At 35.3% G+C, this 17,397-nt stretch overlaps 4 protein-coding genes across 4 annotated transcripts; 2 read left to right on the top strand and 2 right to left on the bottom strand.

Moving 5' to 3' along the window:
- Positions 1-1,134: 1,134 nt before the first annotated feature.
- On the top strand, positions 1,135-2,088 carry EV154DRAFT_247179 (uncharacterized protein). The gene has a single exon (XM_051594589.1). The coding sequence runs from the start codon at positions 1,209-1,211 to the stop codon at positions 1,944-1,946; it is 738 nt and encodes a 245-aa protein (XP_051457020.1). The 5' UTR covers positions 1,135-1,208; the 3' UTR covers positions 1,947-2,088.
- Positions 2,089-2,152: 64 nt separating this feature from the next.
- EV154DRAFT_564199 (uncharacterized protein) lies at positions 2,153-6,061 on the top strand (the record flags this gene model as incomplete). The annotated part of the gene is made up of 11 exons (XM_051605828.1): positions 2,153-2,559; positions 2,670-2,861; positions 2,931-3,017; positions 3,081-3,100; positions 3,165-3,338; positions 3,391-3,490; positions 3,550-3,720; positions 3,782-4,335; positions 4,398-4,440; positions 4,519-4,989; positions 5,059-6,061. The coding sequence occupies 11 exons, from the start codon at positions 2,153-2,155 to the stop codon at positions 6,059-6,061; spliced, it is 3,222 nt and encodes a 1,073-aa protein (XP_051457019.1).
- Positions 6,062-11,955: 5,894 nt separating this feature from the next.
- On the bottom strand, positions 11,956-13,305 carry EV154DRAFT_510953 (uncharacterized protein). The gene is made up of 7 exons (XM_051601759.1): positions 13,253-13,305; positions 13,144-13,194; positions 13,033-13,095; positions 12,863-12,977; positions 12,678-12,801; positions 12,538-12,619; positions 11,956-12,477 (listed from the first exon to the last, which is right to left on the bottom strand). The coding sequence occupies exons 1-7, from the start codon at positions 13,286-13,288 to the stop codon at positions 12,160-12,162; spliced, it is 789 nt and encodes a 262-aa protein (XP_051457018.1). The 5' UTR covers positions 13,289-13,305; the 3' UTR covers positions 11,956-12,159.
- A 1-nt stretch (position 13,306) lies between these two features.
- Positions 13,307-14,629, bottom strand: EV154DRAFT_603119 (uncharacterized protein). Its single transcript, XM_051607333.1, has 5 exons — positions 14,480-14,629; positions 14,323-14,396; positions 13,688-14,263; positions 13,560-13,620; positions 13,307-13,494 (listed from the first exon to the last, which is right to left on the bottom strand). Exons 1-5 carry the CDS (start codon positions 14,555-14,557, stop codon positions 13,441-13,443), a joined length of 843 nt encoding a protein of 280 aa, XP_051457017.1. The 5' UTR covers positions 14,558-14,629; the 3' UTR covers positions 13,307-13,440.
- Positions 14,630-17,397: the final 2,768 nt, after the last annotated feature.

The raw sequence follows: 17,397 nt of genomic DNA, 5'->3' as shown, positions 1-17,397 counted from the left end.
TCTTGCTTAAGTAAGCGTCTTTTTATAGAAGTTGCTGTCATTTTGGTGCATCCTTTATTGATATTTAGGACAACTTACAGAAGAAAACAAGGCCAAACCTGGGGACGCCATCTTGATTCATTTGCCAATAATTTTGCACACCATGGTTAACGTCAATAGGACGAAAAAAACGAACGCGAAGGAGAGGGAGTGTATTCACTACATGTGGCATTAACTTGATTGAAAAATAGTCTAGAGTATTCATAACTCTCTTGACTTATTTATGGTCATCGAAAATGACTTTTGATTCCGAAAGCACAAGTACTATGCTGCTTATAAGGAGCAACAGATGATATATTATAAAATAAAGTTTCGACGGTTTAAAGATATTTTTTATCTACAACAATGTATGGGCATCTCTGCAAAGTATTAAATGTTATAATTGATTCACTAATTTAAATTTGAGGGAAAATATAAACTCTACAGAGGGCGTAGAAAAAAGAAAATGGAAGTTCGAGAGATCATATGAAGGTACTCCTCACTGCCCAATCAGGCCTACGTTCTGTAATTGGAAGAAATACTAAAACACCAAACTATTGGCTAGCATCCAGACTTGTCAATCTTGCCAAAATTTTGATTGGCCCATAATTTATTACAGGATTCTTACTTTGAATTGGAGCGGCTAAAAAAAACTAAGTCTGTCTGAATTTAAAATAACTGAGTGAATTTCTACTTCTTATTGGATATAATTTTTCCCGATTCGGACAGCATATCAGTTGTTTGGCTTCGACAATGCAACAATCACCAATCCTCAAATTATTACGATCTGTGAGTCAAATTACCATTGGAGGAGAGCGAGGCATCGATTAATGCAAAAAAAAAGAGTCTCCGAATAAGATATATAATTTTGCGTCGTATATTCTACTATTTGTTAATTTTCTTTTAAATAACAACAACACATGCTAGACGTCAATGTTGTATATATGCATATTCAGATAAAATGGGCAACAAAAACGTTAAAAAGTTAGTTTCTTCCTCATTGGGACATCCAATCACAAACGTGAAGTCAGAGGGGAGACAAAACTTGTCATCTAATTAACCAATCAGAAACATCCTATGCCAGGTGATGATCTTGGGTATTGGTTATTAAAGGGTTATATTTCCCATTTCCTTTCCCTTTTTTTTCATTTACATATATCCACACACAAATACATACACACGAGAAACCGATGAATTCTACCAGCGTCAAGACCAAAAGTCAACAGTCGAACATAGCCTGGGGACTCGATACCAATACATTAGACGACTGGCTTGAAAATGATTTAAAGCAATCTAGCTTATTCAAACTACAACAACAGCATCAGCAGCATCGCAGCCAAAATAAATGTTCTTTGAATAATCTGATTATCCATGAAGAAAATGAATCAATTATAAAACAAGAAGAGGTTGAAATGAAATCCGAACCACAAGAAGAGTTACAAAATAAATCAGTTCCCGCCAATTTAATACCCCTTATCAAGGTCTACTCATTACTGAACGCTATCAAACAGAATGAAATGATGAACAAAAGTAATAAACACCATCATCACAATAAAAATATGATGTCAATCGCGCCCGCACCTCCCTCTCCTACTAGTAGCCACTGCAGGACCATCTACACGGACAACCCTCCCAAAAACAAGTGGGGACATAAGCGAATTACAGCTGAGGCAAAGAGAAAAAGCAACACGGCAGCTGCACGAAGATCTCGATTAAAAAAAGCCAATCTGATGGAAAATTTAGAGACTAAAGTGGATAGCTTACAGAGCAATAACGAACGATTACGAGTGAAATTGGCTGTATTAGAAACTGAAGTTAATTTCGCCTCTGACAAGGAGCAACGCAATAGACAACGAGTGCTGGATTTGGAAATTCAATTGGCAATGGCTCATAAAAAACTTGTTGAGGGTTACCAAAACGGAGAGTGAATAACATCTTCGTATATGATGAAGAGGGGCTGGGGGTATTTTATGCAAACAAAATGTAGTGTATAATTAATAAAAAACTGCTTTTACACACTAAATAAAAAACAACAACAAATACTTGGTCATCCTTCCATTTTTCTCTTCTTTTTGTTATTTTCTTTTATTTTATTCCAGTACTGGATGTTATTTTCGTCCAATCCTTGATAATCATGATAAATAACGACAAAAACAATACACCTTCAGCAACGGCTTATACGGCCGCTGTATCTGCTGCTGCAATCGCCACATCCGATAACGATCATACAAGCACCAGACAAAAGCGAAATAAGTTCTTATCTCTTTTTCCTTCTTCCAAAGACGAAGGTAATAATTCGAATAACATGAAGTGGATAGCCTCCGGTTGCACCAATAACAACAAGACCCAGACAATACAGTGTACACCTTCTACGTCATTTTACGGAAGCCCCACTACAACGTCCTCCACAATGACAACTTCATCTTCTTCATCTTCAACCGTTTGTCCTTCTCCCATCCCGACAATGTTAAAACCTCAATTCAGAGTGACGAATCCCTCTTGCAAGCCAGATTATGCAAACCTTCGAAAACATTTTTCAAAGTAAGACTATTTTTTTGTACATCATGTGCGTGTATGATTAATATATGCGTATTTGTGTATAATCTAACCATTTAATGTTTTAAAACATATATAACCATATTTGATTATAGATTTCAAAGTAAATCAAAGCACCGAACTGATATTCTAAAATTACAGTTGTTACCTTGGCTGAGGAAGTATGTGATTAATTTGCGTATTCAACAACAAACGGATTACAAAGAAGAAAGTGGACTATGGGGTTTGAAGACGATATCCAAGGAGAAGAAAGAATTGCAATTCGGAAGATCTGTTCTACTGAGATGGTAATTTTTTATACTCCCTTTCTTTTACGGACGCATTATAACAAAAAATGAAAATCACATAAATTATAGGTGGAGGTCGTTATTAAGCACCATGCTTCTTATTGAAAATGATGAGAGATGCTTGTATTATGAAAGTATTTTAGAAATTATTACAAGGTAAGGGGTGAAAATAATATAGATTAAAAAAAGGGAGAGTGAAACTAACACTGCGGTCGTCAGATGTGAATTTTTAGATTTTGGTAATTTTGTTCGAACTTTTTTTAAACCGAAATCGCTACTAACCATCACATAAAAAAAAATTAGATTATAATGGGCCAAATGACTATACTCAGTGGTGTAAACCTAATGATGCCCCTCATTTGACTTTAATCGATGAATACCGCCAGCTTTTAAGTACTACCTTAAAATATGCATTAGACAGATTAAATCAAAAAGCAGTATACTCCAATATGATTTCATTTTGTGCTAAAATACTAGGTACACAAAAGATATACACAAAAAATGGCATGTTATTGATACCTTTATATAGCCCTTTGTTATTTTAAGATTCCAGGTCTAGCTTCATCTTTGTTACAAGCGTTGAACATACGACCTGCAATAATGAAGAGATTGCGCAATGAAATGTCAGAGTAAGAGAACACGTGCTAACATATTAAGATAAATGTCATTGGCTCACTCTCAAAAACAGTGGATCTTCACAGGAGCATCTTCACTACAAAGAAAATTTAAAACTCGTGTTTCCAACTTACCTACACCAGTTACTAACACCTGATGCATCAAATTATCAAAATCATTTTGCAACTATCAAAAGCCAGAAGACAAAATTACCAATAAGTTTAGCCGGGAATTGGATCAGGAGGTAAAAAGAAAGAAAAAAAATTGGCTTTATAATAACAGGTGTATCTAATTGATGTTTTAAGATGGCAAAGTGATGATAGCGAGCTATTTTTTTCATTCTATCGACATTATCATAGTACATTGAAGCTCTACATTATTGCGGTTTATCCTACCGTCAGTCGTCAGCAGCTTCATCAGCGAAATTCCATACTAATGGCATCTCCTGGTTACATGTATTTTGCCGCATTCTTTGCAGGCAAGGTGGACTCATTAATCAACAGAGAGATACATTCAGTGACAACAGTGGTGGATCAGCAACTGGTTGCAAACAATCATAGGAAAAGCAACTTTCTATCATCTACTCTCGCCCCTGTAGACAATATTCCAATGATTGATGAGACTAGACCATTTTTGTTCAATAGTGGGAATCATGACTATACTACTGCAGCAAAATCTCATCAAAATATTCCCACAGGAAAACCGAAACCTTTAGAAATGGCAACTAAAAGATATGCTGAATGTATGACTTGGTGCATCGTAGCAGCTGACCCATCGGGATTGTACCATGATATGATTAATGTATGGATTCGTTTTGCTATAAAAAGAACGACCCTCACTGAAGCAGAGGGGGTTTATTGTAAGTATTGCTCTAGTATATATTTTATTCTGTGGAAAACATTATATAACATTTTCTTGTAGGTCTTTTTGATTTTATAGAACAAATTATTTTGGAATTGCAAAAGTAGTAGTATATATACATAGACATACAAATATATACGTTTTTATACGATTGTCTGATTTAATACGCTTTTTACTATAGATTCCCGTTAAAAAGAAACTATTTTCCTATCGATTTACCTTTTATATTACACACCCTCGACATAATTCTTTCCAGGTCCGATCACACGATATCGCTACTTAGAGCCTTATCATTTATCTATGTCCACTTTGGATTTTTGACATCTCATGCAGCCTTACTAGATTTATTGTGCAATCGGATTATGTTGGATACACAAACATTTGAACGATTGTTACTGCATTGGGGTAAAAATGTCCGCATATTCTTTATTAGATGTCTCATGTGGCGCGTGGGTCGAGTTTGGCACTCCTCCGGTATCCGGTGGAACAGTGAAGCAGAGCAAATGGTAAAAATGATGGTGAGAGGAAATAATGATGCTGTTATGTGTGACGGCCACTCTTGTTGGTCTCAATGGATGGATAAATCATCAAAAGTTGAAAATAATGCCAAATTAGTGTCCGCAGAAATGAAGGCGTACCAGCAATGTTCACTGTATGTTACACATCGTTAGATCTTCACATATGTTATGTCACTAATTTATTTTCTGGTAAATTGCAATAGAGAGGTTCATATTGTATTGGAAGCGTTAATGGCTTCATTCCACAGAAACCATTCTTACTTTCAACATTCTTTTACAGGACTACAGAGTCGAGATAAGCTGGATTTTGTAATTTCATCTACCAACAGCTCATGTACGTCACCTATTCCTGACAGGATCCGATGCTTTTCATCACAACTAGCGATTCTATCAACAGACTCGGGTTATTTATCACCCTCTTTTTGTACAGCAACAGATGACACGATTAGTATTGACAGCAGCTCCGCTCGTTCGAATAGCCACAAGAGAAGTAGAGCTTCACCCAATTCGAAGAAACGACATATGATGACGAGGTCTCGAACAGGAAAAGGTAGACTTTTGAGACTCTTCAATAACAACTCATCAACTTTGAGCGACAATGATGATGAAATGACAGATGATGATGGCTCTTATTTTGCCAGTTCCAAAGATGATGTAGTCGGCGAGATTATGCTTCAAGATGGTGATGATGTTCCACTTGCAAACGAATTTTATACCGTGAGTAGTCCTTATACATCCTCATCTTTCCAGCCTGCTCATGATGATCAGTCATCTTCAACAGAAATGTTTTCTTCTGAGAAACCATCAGTAAGGCAGAAATCCCCAGAAGATACAATGGAGGGAAAATCGGAGGATCAAGCAGATGATGTTTCTCATGTCCCCTCACCTGCAGGTTTCCCATCGCAAAATAATACAGAGGAGGACATGGTGGTCTGCTATGAGTCACTTCATGAGAAAGAAAAAGAAAATGATATGGAAATGACATATTACGAAGCTCCAGTAATGCTTGTGTGCGCACGAAGTTGGAAATACCCGCCATCAAGTCACGTGTATGCGTCGAAAATTCTTTCAGAGATGAAGGTGATAATGCATGAATATTGTATTTGGTTAGAGAAGACACAAGAAGCAAGGTCCAAATCATCAATGATATTTGTGCCGCGACTGTCTTTGGATTGGCCCAAAAATTGGACGTATACTCATAACTAATTTAAATAAAAGGTTTCAACCTAAAACTAGACGATGCTATTATTGTTTATCCAGACAATTAAAAATTGATTTACGTTCACTCTTTATAAATGAAGTAAAAATATAATTGAGATAGTTCTTCAAGCTTTGATATTAAGTTGCTGTTTTTCAATTCTTCTGCCTATCTTTCCTTCCCCCCTTTTCTTCAAAAGGTCACTCAATATGCTAAGCTCGAGTTGATAAAACTGAGATTGAGTTGAAAATACCAGTATTATTAACTGGTTAGTTATAAATATTGGGCATTCAACACACAAAGACGCAAGTCACCTTATTAACTCCATTTTTCTTTTATAAAAGTATTTACTATGAATCCCTTGCATTCTAATACCATTTCACCTGAGCGCCGTGTTGTTAGAGATCCCGAGGAAAGAAGAGTATGAAGTTGTATTCGAGCATGCCGAATAAATTCAAGTGAAATTCAGATACCAAAAAAAAAACTTAGAATTCATGCATAGCTTGAATATTAAATATACCATCACACCGTTAGTTTACGTAGACAGTTTCTTTCTTCTTCTACAAACAAAACCTGTGATGATCTGACCTACGTCTTAATAAAATCATAAAATGTTCTGGGTATATCGACGACACCAAAAGTTTCATAGGTCTGTTCAAAATTCAAGTAACTCCCATAACGTTCACAGGTATAATTCATAACCGTATCGTGACCTACTTCAGTTCTTAATAAACTTATGGACAGTACAAGCCAAGGACTATAATGGCCTTGATGCTTTTTACCGTATCTGTTAATCGACCCAACCTATGATGATGTATAACTTTCAGTTTATGAAAGATTTTTTAAATCATTTATTACTTACATTGAGGTTATGATATAACCGGTAATCGGCTAAAATTGAGTCGGTCAATCTAATTGATGCATTGTAAGAAGCAAACCTTCGAACAATGTTCATATGGCATGCTCCTTAAACCGAGCTTGTTCCTCTGGAGCATTTATATGTTGTCAAGGAATTAGTAATAGTTCTTAAAGGATAAGGTAGATATAAATTATCAACACTATGTTAATAATAAAGTAGTTATGAAAGTGAGCACCAGACTGGAAGTAATCAACTTAAGAAATCTTATAATATAATGTTTTAAGGATAAAAAGATAATCAACGATGATTTTAAAAGGGCGTAAGTAATATAAATATAAACTAATTGCCAAGATTAAAAAGAAAAGTAATTATGTTATTATAAACAATATCTTATATACGGTTTGATAATAAAGAGATTCAAGTCGAGTGTGAAATATGAACTTTGAGTTAAATGTTATATGATAAGTAAAGACTTCAGATAAACAAGAAGTATAAAAGTTGAAACATAAAGGAGTCGATTACAAATTATTAAAAAACTGGATTTTAGTCAAGATAAAATTCCTACTGATGTAATATTTATTGAAAAAAAAAAGGGAGCGTATTTATAGGAAATATCCTATCCCATGTAACACCAAGTAGATTTAGATTGGCTTTAAAAATGTCATAAGATTGTTTTGTACAAGCCTTTTTCAGTATATAATGGAGGCCCATTTACAACGTCTGAGACATGCCCTTGCTTCACCGAATCCAAAACATGCAGGGACATGGCAACAGCTGCGTCATTAAAGAGCTTAAAGCCGGAATGCCCACATCTGAGAGGACCGTAATTTTCAAAAAGAAATTTCAAGGCGGGGTATAATTCTTCGGCTGGGGGTGTATGTCTTCTTACACGTTCAAATATCCAAGCAGGGTTTACCAAAATCCGTGTCTTCCAGTCCGTACCAATAATTTCAAGATAACTTTCTACTAAAGCTTTATCGTCTTGGTCACGTACATACAGGATGTCACGGAAACGACGCATGAAGTCTTTTTGCATTCCATGAGACTTGTTAATTTTGATCATTTCCATTATATGAAATCCATCCTTTAAAACACAGGAGTCGACAGAATTATTTTTGGTATTGATTGGTGAAGAAGTGATATCGCTGTTAATGTGTGTGATTTGTATAATTGGGATATTAGAAGTATCAGAAACTAAATAATGTACTCTTTCTGAAGCTGTAAACAGATATTTGCATTTGATATAAACAGTAAAGGGTATATCATGGAAATCACCTAAGGTCAGACCCTCATTGTAACATTCCAAAGGATATCCAGGAATAGTTATCTTCACAACTTTTACAATAAGTGCACTGTTGGTATGAAGTGCCTCATGGGTATTATTTGTAGGAGGGGTATCATCATTGCATATATAGCCGTATCCAGCAACAGAGGACGAGGCAGATTTGTCTAAATGAATTGCAATAAAAGAACCGGCTGTTGTGTTGACAGATGCTTTCTGATGAACTGTGGGCATATCTTTGTATCTGGTATAAATTTCGTATGACACCCAAGCGTCCAAAGCTGCATAATTGATTTGCTCTTCTGAAAGAATTGGGGCTTCCAAATTACCACAACGAACAAAATTTGCTTTGGGTAACTGCACCTTCAGAACAAACCCACATATATCGGCCAAAGATGTATTTCTTCTTTCAATGAGAATCTTATCTTTGCAAAAGGTACCAAGTTCCAGTTGACCAGGGCATTGTTGGAGACCAAAATAGCGGAATCTTGTTAGATCACCGCTGACGTTTTTTCCGATTTTGGCTATTTTGGTGTCAGTGACGATCTTGATCAAATTTTCCAGTAGATTGTCTGAGGCAAATAAGTGTATTCTCATCAAGTAGAGAGAATTACCGTAAGCAATTTGCACCAAAGCAACAGAAACGAACTTCAAACCAGACTGCTCACTGATGGAAATTGCTGATCTTTTACCTCTTACAGCTCATCATTCGCAGTCAAATTCAATGGCAATTATACCCTGCTGTAAACATTCCTCAAGAAGTTTTTGGTATGATTGATCGATGTTGGTAGTAGTATTTAAAATTGATACCGTTATGTTATCTGGCAATCTGACTATGGGGTAATTTTTGAACGGGCCGTTTGAATCGACTTGTTCTGCCAAAGTTGGATTTATGTGGGTAACGTCTTTCAGAAGAGAAGGTATTGCCGATTCCAAGAACAGCCGATCACCAAGAACATTGTCCGTATAGAAAAGCTCTGGCATTTTAATGCCATACTTTCTATAACTCTCCATCATGTTATTAAAATAAGGAGCCAAGTGTTCTAATGATTTCGTGGGCGCAAGTACTTGAAGTCGGATTCCTTCATATTCATTCAATAGGGTATACAGACATGAAAAAGTTGGCACACTATTGATTCTGGTCATATATTTGATAATCTAACAATACCATCCAAAAGTGATGTGTGCAGAATCATATAAGGCCTGAGTTTATCTATGATTGAGCAATAAACATAACTTATGTAATTGGCTGAAGGTAAATATCCGTTGTATCCGTTTCTATCATTAAACGTCGAGAAGTCCGGGTATTTTCTAGCTGTATGTTCCTTTAGCTTATCTTTTGAAGCATCATAGTACTTGAATTGAATGGAATTGAATTTTTCTGTATGATTTGTTCGGAATATTTGGTGCATTCTATGAGGGCCAACAGCATTTTGAAATTGTGTACGTATGAGCCTTACTAAGTGCTTTGAAAAGCCAGAACGGTGGGTAAGCACAGCAGGGAGGTTAGCCTGAACCCTTGGTGGTAATTGTCTAGTAATTGAAGATGCATATCCCATAAATGTATGGACGGTTGTTTTGTTTGTACATTTAAGTCGAACACTCAAAAGATAGAAACAGCTGAAATGTTTATTGTCAGTATGCATTCTCTAGTTTCAAACCAATTATGTAACTTACTCATCCAGATCAATTATCCTTCGAGTCTTTGTTTTTTGGACCCACTCTTTTGCTAGCAGTGTTTTTGCACATGTTGGATAGTGCAAAGGAGTCTTTGTCAAAAACTGAGGGAGCCATACAAATACTCTTGGGTGGTGAAGTAGCTCGGGATTGATTTTTTGCTTTAAAGAAAAAGAAACGCTCGGAGGGTTGATTCAAAATGTGCCATTGATATATTGACTTGATACATTTCCTCCTTTGAGATTGTCTTTTATACCTCCGAGATAGTTCTCAAGACATCCATTTTCAGGAATATTGAAGATACTGTTTTAAAGAGCATGAAATTGCTCCTCTGTGAGCTCATCAAGAGGTTGAGTTTTATCAATATCGTCACTATCTTCGGTATAATCGACATCAAGATCCACACCGGCAGCTTGATTAATGTTCCAATTTACGTATAAATACAATCGGTATGCTAAATATTTCAAAAATCATTGATCTGGTGATACCTTGTCAGCAATATTTAAACCAGGTAAAAATTGGATATCATCAACGATATTTGTAGTATTTCTGTAATCTTTACTCGTGGAAATAGTTTGAGATGATGTTGTACTAATATGCTTTTTTAAGGATACGTGCCAGTCGCAAAAATTACAGTATTATTTATGTTAACTTTTTACCTCTTCATCCTTTTCTGCAATATTATAATTAGTATGTGTTGCTTGATGTTGTTGAATCACAAATCTCGTACAATTGATAAATTTTTTAATTCAGAATTACTGCTCTCCGCTTGTGTTGCAATAACATTTGAAAAGCTTAAACTGGGTTGATTGACTAAATGAGCCGGTTTAGGATCAGGTGCTTTAGATCCAGGTTTACTTTTAGAGCCGTATAGACGTCCTTTTTTATTGAGAGAAATATTTGACATTTATTTTGGAGTTTAGATTATTTGGAAGCAATTTGTCTATTGAACGACAATCAATTAATCAATAGATATTCCTTACGTAAGATTATACGTTATATGTATTCTAGTACATATTAGATGCTTAATTTAAAAAACAGATAGTTAAACAAGGAGAAGAAACGGTGTTTTATGAGGAAATTTGATTAAGTTATAAATTAAGGTTGACGCGAATCAAGAGTTTGAGAAACACCAGGGAGATGGCTTCCAATAATTACGCTACTAATACAGCATTTACTTTTATTGGTGTAAGAGACGTTCTGCGATAGCCGAAGGATTATTTTTTAGACAACCTGTGAAAAAGCCAAAGGAAAACTTTGACGTCATTCTTTTTTTATTCTGGTTTTCAACTCTCATATAATATATTTTAACTCATAGGACAGAGTTTTTCTTCTTCTTGAGGTGAAGGAATCTAACTGGACTCCGAAAGGTGCTGGTAGTAGTGGATTGGTTTAACCCAATGACGCCCTAAGTGAACGTGGGACGTTTGCTTGTATCGAATTAACTCTCGTTCTTGCAGGCTATCATTGGTATCGTATACCTTGTTTGCAATTTGGCTAGTTTTCGGAAATAAAAAATTAGGTTCTTTTAATCACATGTCTTCATTCCTTCAATTTTTAGGTACCCATCATTTAAGAGACATAATTCCCTTTTTTTTATTAAACGGAAATTCACAACGTTGGTGATCGTAAAAAAGTTAGTGGTTGCGTTGGAGTAAAACTTAAAAAACCCATCACACATGAAGTTTAAAGGGCCAATGTATGTCGTAACAGACACGCTGTATGGATAGCTGAAAAGATGGGATAGACATAGAATTGTTGTCCATTCTAGAAGTAGATAAATATATTACGTCGAAGTATGAAAAAACACACGTATAAATTATAAAAGTTGATGATATTGTGTTAAATTAGATTTAAGAAAAGCGTATCATTTACAAATAGGACTACGAAGATCGATGTATTAAGGGTATCACTTGCGAATAAATCGTATTTTGAGGAATAAAACAATTCAGCCAATCATGTTTTTTTATTAATAGGGGTCCTCAGTCGTGAAGTTTTAAAAAAATAATTTTTTCGAATAAAAATTGGCCAATCATACTTTTTAAATTTCTCGTTGAACGATCATATTTCTGATTGGCTAATTATTTTTAAAACTTTGACGACTGAGGACCCCTATTAATAAAAAAACATGATTGGCTGAATTGTTTTATTCCTCAAAATACGATTTATTCGCAAGTGATACCCTTATTGATAATGTTTATCAGAAAATCACAGCTACGGTTTATGTATCACTTAATAAGAGTTATCTGATAGGGAAATCGATGGCCATCTGTTTTTATTGGATTTCTTTACATTTTTGAGGTAACAAGGACACCACCATCTACAATGATGGTTGCACCTGTGGTATATTTACCAGCACGAGAAGATAAGTAGATACAAGTACCAGCAATATCCTCCGGAGAACCGATACGCCCAGCAGGAATGTTAGCAACCATCGAATCGTGATGCTTATCTAAGGTAGCCTTCATCATCTTGGAAGGGAAAGCACCGGGAGCAATCACATTAACGCGAATACCCTTTTTACCGAGTTTGTCAGCCATTAGACGAGAGAGATGATGGAGACCTCCTTTGGACGCAGCGTAAGCATAAGTCTCTTGAGGTGGAGCCTACATATACTTTAATTAAGATGCTGTTTTTTTCTTCTTTTTCATATAACCTATACTTACTCTAATACCGTCGATAGATCCAATGTTAATGACAGAGGATGAATCATGTTGTGTTGCTTTAGCTGTCAAAAGAGGGAGACAACTGCAGGAAACAAATTAAAAAAAATAATCGTAGTACAAGTAATGATTATACAACTTACGCTTGTGTTAATGTAAAAATACGCTTTAAGTTCAAACTAAGGACCTTGTCGAAAGCATTGTCAGGAAATGTTTCAACGGCTTCATTCCAATTGGCACCGGCATTATTAACTAAAACATCGAGATCTAAAAAAAAGCGTCAATTAGTATTATACAAAGAAATGTATAACTTTTTGTAAGAGTTTACGGTCTTCCTTGCTAGAAAGTTCAGCAACAAGTCGATTAATTTCGTCAATGCTTTGTAAATCTGCTGGAATGGCAAGACACTGTCCTGGACCCATTTCGGTTAACCTTTTGGAGACCTAAATTTTATTCAGCACAGTTGTGTAAAGACCAAACAAGCAAAAAGAGTTTTACCTCGTAACAGACGTCAGCTGAACGACTGGTAATATAAACCTTAGCGCCTGCAGCTACAAAGCCCTGAACTGATCTTAGCAAGCGATTATAACATTATCTATGAAGACTTACAGTAGCAATCATCTCTCCAATACCTCTTGATCCGCCCGTAACCAAAACAACCTATGCGATTTTTAATATTTCCAATGCTTGGCCTGGAGGAATATAACATTATATGTACCTTGTTTGTAACATTAAATAAGTTTGAATAATCCATTTTTATTTTATTTTTATTAAAAGAACCAATATAAAAATAAAATAAATGCAAAGCATTTAATAAGGCAGAGGGATTTCAAATACTTTGTAGATGACTAACGGCTTTTCTCATGCTATTTTTTTTTTTTTTTTTAAAAAAAAAAACTTTTCCCTTTAAGCTTTAATTTTTTGTTCGAATGTCAACTTGTTTTCGTAATACTTGATTAGCTAGAGTGATATAAATTGTTAGTAATTTTCCAAACCTAATTTATCAATTCCTGATTTTTTGTTACCAATTGAGGAATTCTCTTAGTGAGTTCAGAGGTCTTGTATAAACCAAGTTTTCCATCACGCCTAACAATACAAACAAGTGATTAGATAAAACATTAACAAATCAGTCACGATAAAAACCAGAATTTACCATTTAACTAAACCATGCAATTCCTGTCCTTCGTCGGTGAAGACTGCTCTTACTTCGATGACCTTCTCAGCATCAGATTTCCATCCATTCGACTTGAGTCTAAAGTCACTACGTTCGATCTCACTTTCAGAAAACTCTTCATCTGGAGTATTATCGCCAGTCCTAATAAGGGTGGTGATGGTTTTAGTTTTCTTGACAGGAGCAGCAACATCATCCTTCTTAACGGGAGTGGCCTTCTTGGCAGGAACAGGAACTTCCTTCTTGGCAGGAACTTCTTTTTTAGGTGTAGCATCCTTCTTAGTAGAGGCTGCAGACTTGGTAGGAGTGACCTTACGTTTTTTGATGTCAACTTTGGTAGACTTTTTGTTCACAGCTGGAGAAACACGTCTCTTGTTAGATCTGGTTGTAGGTACACCTTCATCTTCCTCGTCTTCGTCCTCAGAAGTTGTATCTTCATCGGAGCTATCCTCGTCTTCACTGAGTTCTCCGCTTAAGATCTTTTCACATTTGATACGGGCTTCGTCCCCTCCACCTTTGGTGGCCCAGTAGTGGTCAACTATTTTCATTGCATTCTCGCTACAAGAATTTTAGTTTTTCTTTTTTTTTTTAAAAACTATTTTCGTTCTAATTCTCACGTCGATTCTTTAGATTCCCATGTGCTTTCGGAGGCAGGATATCCTCTCCACTTGACTTGGTACTCGAGTCTTCTCTAAAGTGCATAATATTGAAGAAGAAAACTAATAAGTTTATCATATATATAGGACAAACTATCGGTGCACAGCAAATACTTACAACACCATTTTTAACGGCGAAACGATGGTTGTTAATATAATCGACCTCGTATTCTTCTGCTTCTTGTTTTTTGGCCATTTTGTAAATATTCGTAGTAAAATAAGACAAGCAAAATAGTTCCCAGAGATGATAAGAGACGCGTATTTTATCGGATGAGCAAAAAAAAAAAAAAAAAAAAAAAGTGACTGCTGTTTGATTTTTATGCTTTTACTTTTATTTCAGAATCATAGAAAAACATATTGAGGTTTTTAATTTCACTTTCTTTGGGACAGCCAAATTTTTCTTAAGGACAGCCAAAGTGCACGTAGTCGCAACGTAAGATCTGTGATTTGGATGTTCTGTAGACCCGGGAATAAGGATATACAATCAAAACCAATGTAACAATTACGATAAATGTATATTAAACGATTTATAGTTATTTTGACAATTCTATCATCACTCTTTCGCCTTTGAGCTCGTTTGATCTTAATCTTGCGCAGAAATATTAAGGTAAAGTCCAAAGGAGAAGCTGAAAGTAAGCTGCAAAACGCATATACTGGTTTACACTTTGTTGGTTGTAATAAATGTGTATATATTCCAAGTTGTTAAGTTATATTGACCTCTTGATGTCTATACAAGTATCATAATCCCAACATTATGACTACGCGCACCCCCGAAGAGACCCGACCCGGATACATATAATCAATTTTTTAAAGGGCGATAATGACATATTGTGGTAAGGCGAGATTTTAGGGAACGAATCACTCTAGCGCCTCAATAGCCCTCTGTGACGGTGTTTTGATGATAATCCTGTGAGATGATACGAAGAGATTATACCTTGTGGTAGCTTGAGTAGTACTATGTACTACTCAGCGATATTATAAAGTCGTAGTTTTTTCTAATTTAATAAAATCGAAGTCCTTTTACATCCCTAATTTTACGAAACAGTACATCATCCTAACGTGCGTGGAGTGTTGTATTATAGTCAAGAAAGTCTGCGGATAGAAAGTTTTATTAAGTCAACAGGTAAATCAGATCCCGATACAACAATATTGTGGTGAGCGGTCATAGAAAGATATTTAGTAAACAAAATGATACAAGCGGCCACAAGCTGTAATGGGGTGTGAGAAGGGTATGATCCTATCTTTCTCTAATGGTCGAGGAACTACTGTAGTACTTGGTACTACAGATCCTTATTCATAAATTCACATTTTTATTATTAAATAAAGTTTTCTGTTGTTCGTTTTCTATATATAAATTCGAGACTATATCCTTTTACATATCATTGCAAATTGGTGTAGTTAAAAACAACGTTTAATTAGAAACAGTTAGCTAGTCACAAGGTAGATATAAACCCCTCGCAACAATATGTCACGTATTGAAAGCGATTTACTTATATACCCGAATTTTTGAGCGATTTTTAAAAGTAGAGGGCTGCTTTGCTTTTGATTTTTAGGCAGAGGGAAGGGGCGCGTTTATTATTTGTTATCTTTGTATAGTAAAATTAGAATTAGAAGGAATGTTTGTAGAATTTATACGAGAGAGAAACCAGTGATTGAAGCTGTTTAATTCTTCGAGCTCAGTTTCGGTCAAAGTATATTGCTGGCGTTTAAGTTTATGAATGTTAGAAAGCAGAGTGTCAAAATCTATTGAAGAATTGCTTGGAGCGGTGAGAGGAGCTTGTTCAGTTGGAGTAAGAAGAGCTGAACTATCAAGCGATCTCTGGGGAATGGTTGAGAAAGTGGGGTCGAAAGAAACTATTCGATTTAAGGTTAGTAAAAAAAAAAAAAGAATGAAGCCGTAAAGAATTTAATAGTATTTATCTTTATCTTCAAATACAGACAACCAAGACATATCACACTTCAACAAATACATGTGTTTGTATGCGATATTATTAAAGCAGAAGTCAGGGCAGCTGCAAGTGATCATTTGTAGATCGTCCACCACAACATCATAACTTACACAAGAAGTTGAGAAAGAAGAAATAACATAACCAGCTCTACCAGCAGAATCAGTTCTCGCAGTTTCGATGCCATACAGTGTTCTTTACTACATTTCAAGAGTATTTATTTTGGCCTAAGATATCGGGTTCTTTTTTTTTCAATATAGAATATCTCTTTATATATCCATAAAAATATGACACTTCAAAAATAAAAAAACGAGAGGGGAACAGACTACAGATTTTTGATGGGCAAAGCAACCATGGAGCTTCTAAACCGGTTTTTGAAGCTGATGACTACATTTATTCTCGCGTTAGAACAAACGCCATCTAATTTTTAGGTCTTTTGGATGAGCCTTTGGTCCCCAAATAAACTTAAATGTCCAATAAAAACTTTACACATGCCACTTACTCCCGGTCAATCTCTCACTTAATTTGTAAGAGTTTTCGATTCTCAGACAGCTTCTTTATTTCAAGCCGAAAATCACCCACTTAATCTATAAGATATTTCGATTTTCAGTCAAATTCACAGTCTCATGTTTACTTTAATCTACAATTATATGATACCATTGGTAAGAGCCTGGAAGCTTAAGACAGAGAGTTTTTTTTTTCTTCTACAAACAAAAATTAAATATAACCTAAAACCTGAAATTAATCCTGATAGTAATACATCCACAAACAACTCTTTTAGAGCCATGTAAAACATACACATCAAATTAAATTCATAAACCTGGTTCCCATCATCATAAGGTAAAGAAAATATTATTCTCAATTTGTCGTCGAAACCCCATATTATACAAAAATGACGTCTCTAACAACATTTGATCTGATATATTATTATTTTTTAACTTATAAAAGGGCTTTTTCGACTTTTTCTTTCTTTATTCCTTTGTTCACCAAAAGAAAGGAAAAAAGAGGACGGAAGTATCGTAAAAATAAGCAAGTATAAATGATACTTAATCTATTTTATTTAATTTTGTAGACAAAATACGTATCAAAA

Source organism: Mucor mucedo (genome assembly GCF_025094135.1).
Source record: "Mucor mucedo strain NRRL 3635 chromosome Unknown EV154scaffold_53, whole genome shotgun sequence".
NCBI lineage: Eukaryota > Fungi > Mucoromycota > Mucoromycetes > Mucorales > Mucoraceae > Mucor > Mucor mucedo.
The sequence above is the reverse complement of the archived record's forward strand: the minus strand, read 5'-3'. Positions and strand labels throughout refer to the sequence as shown.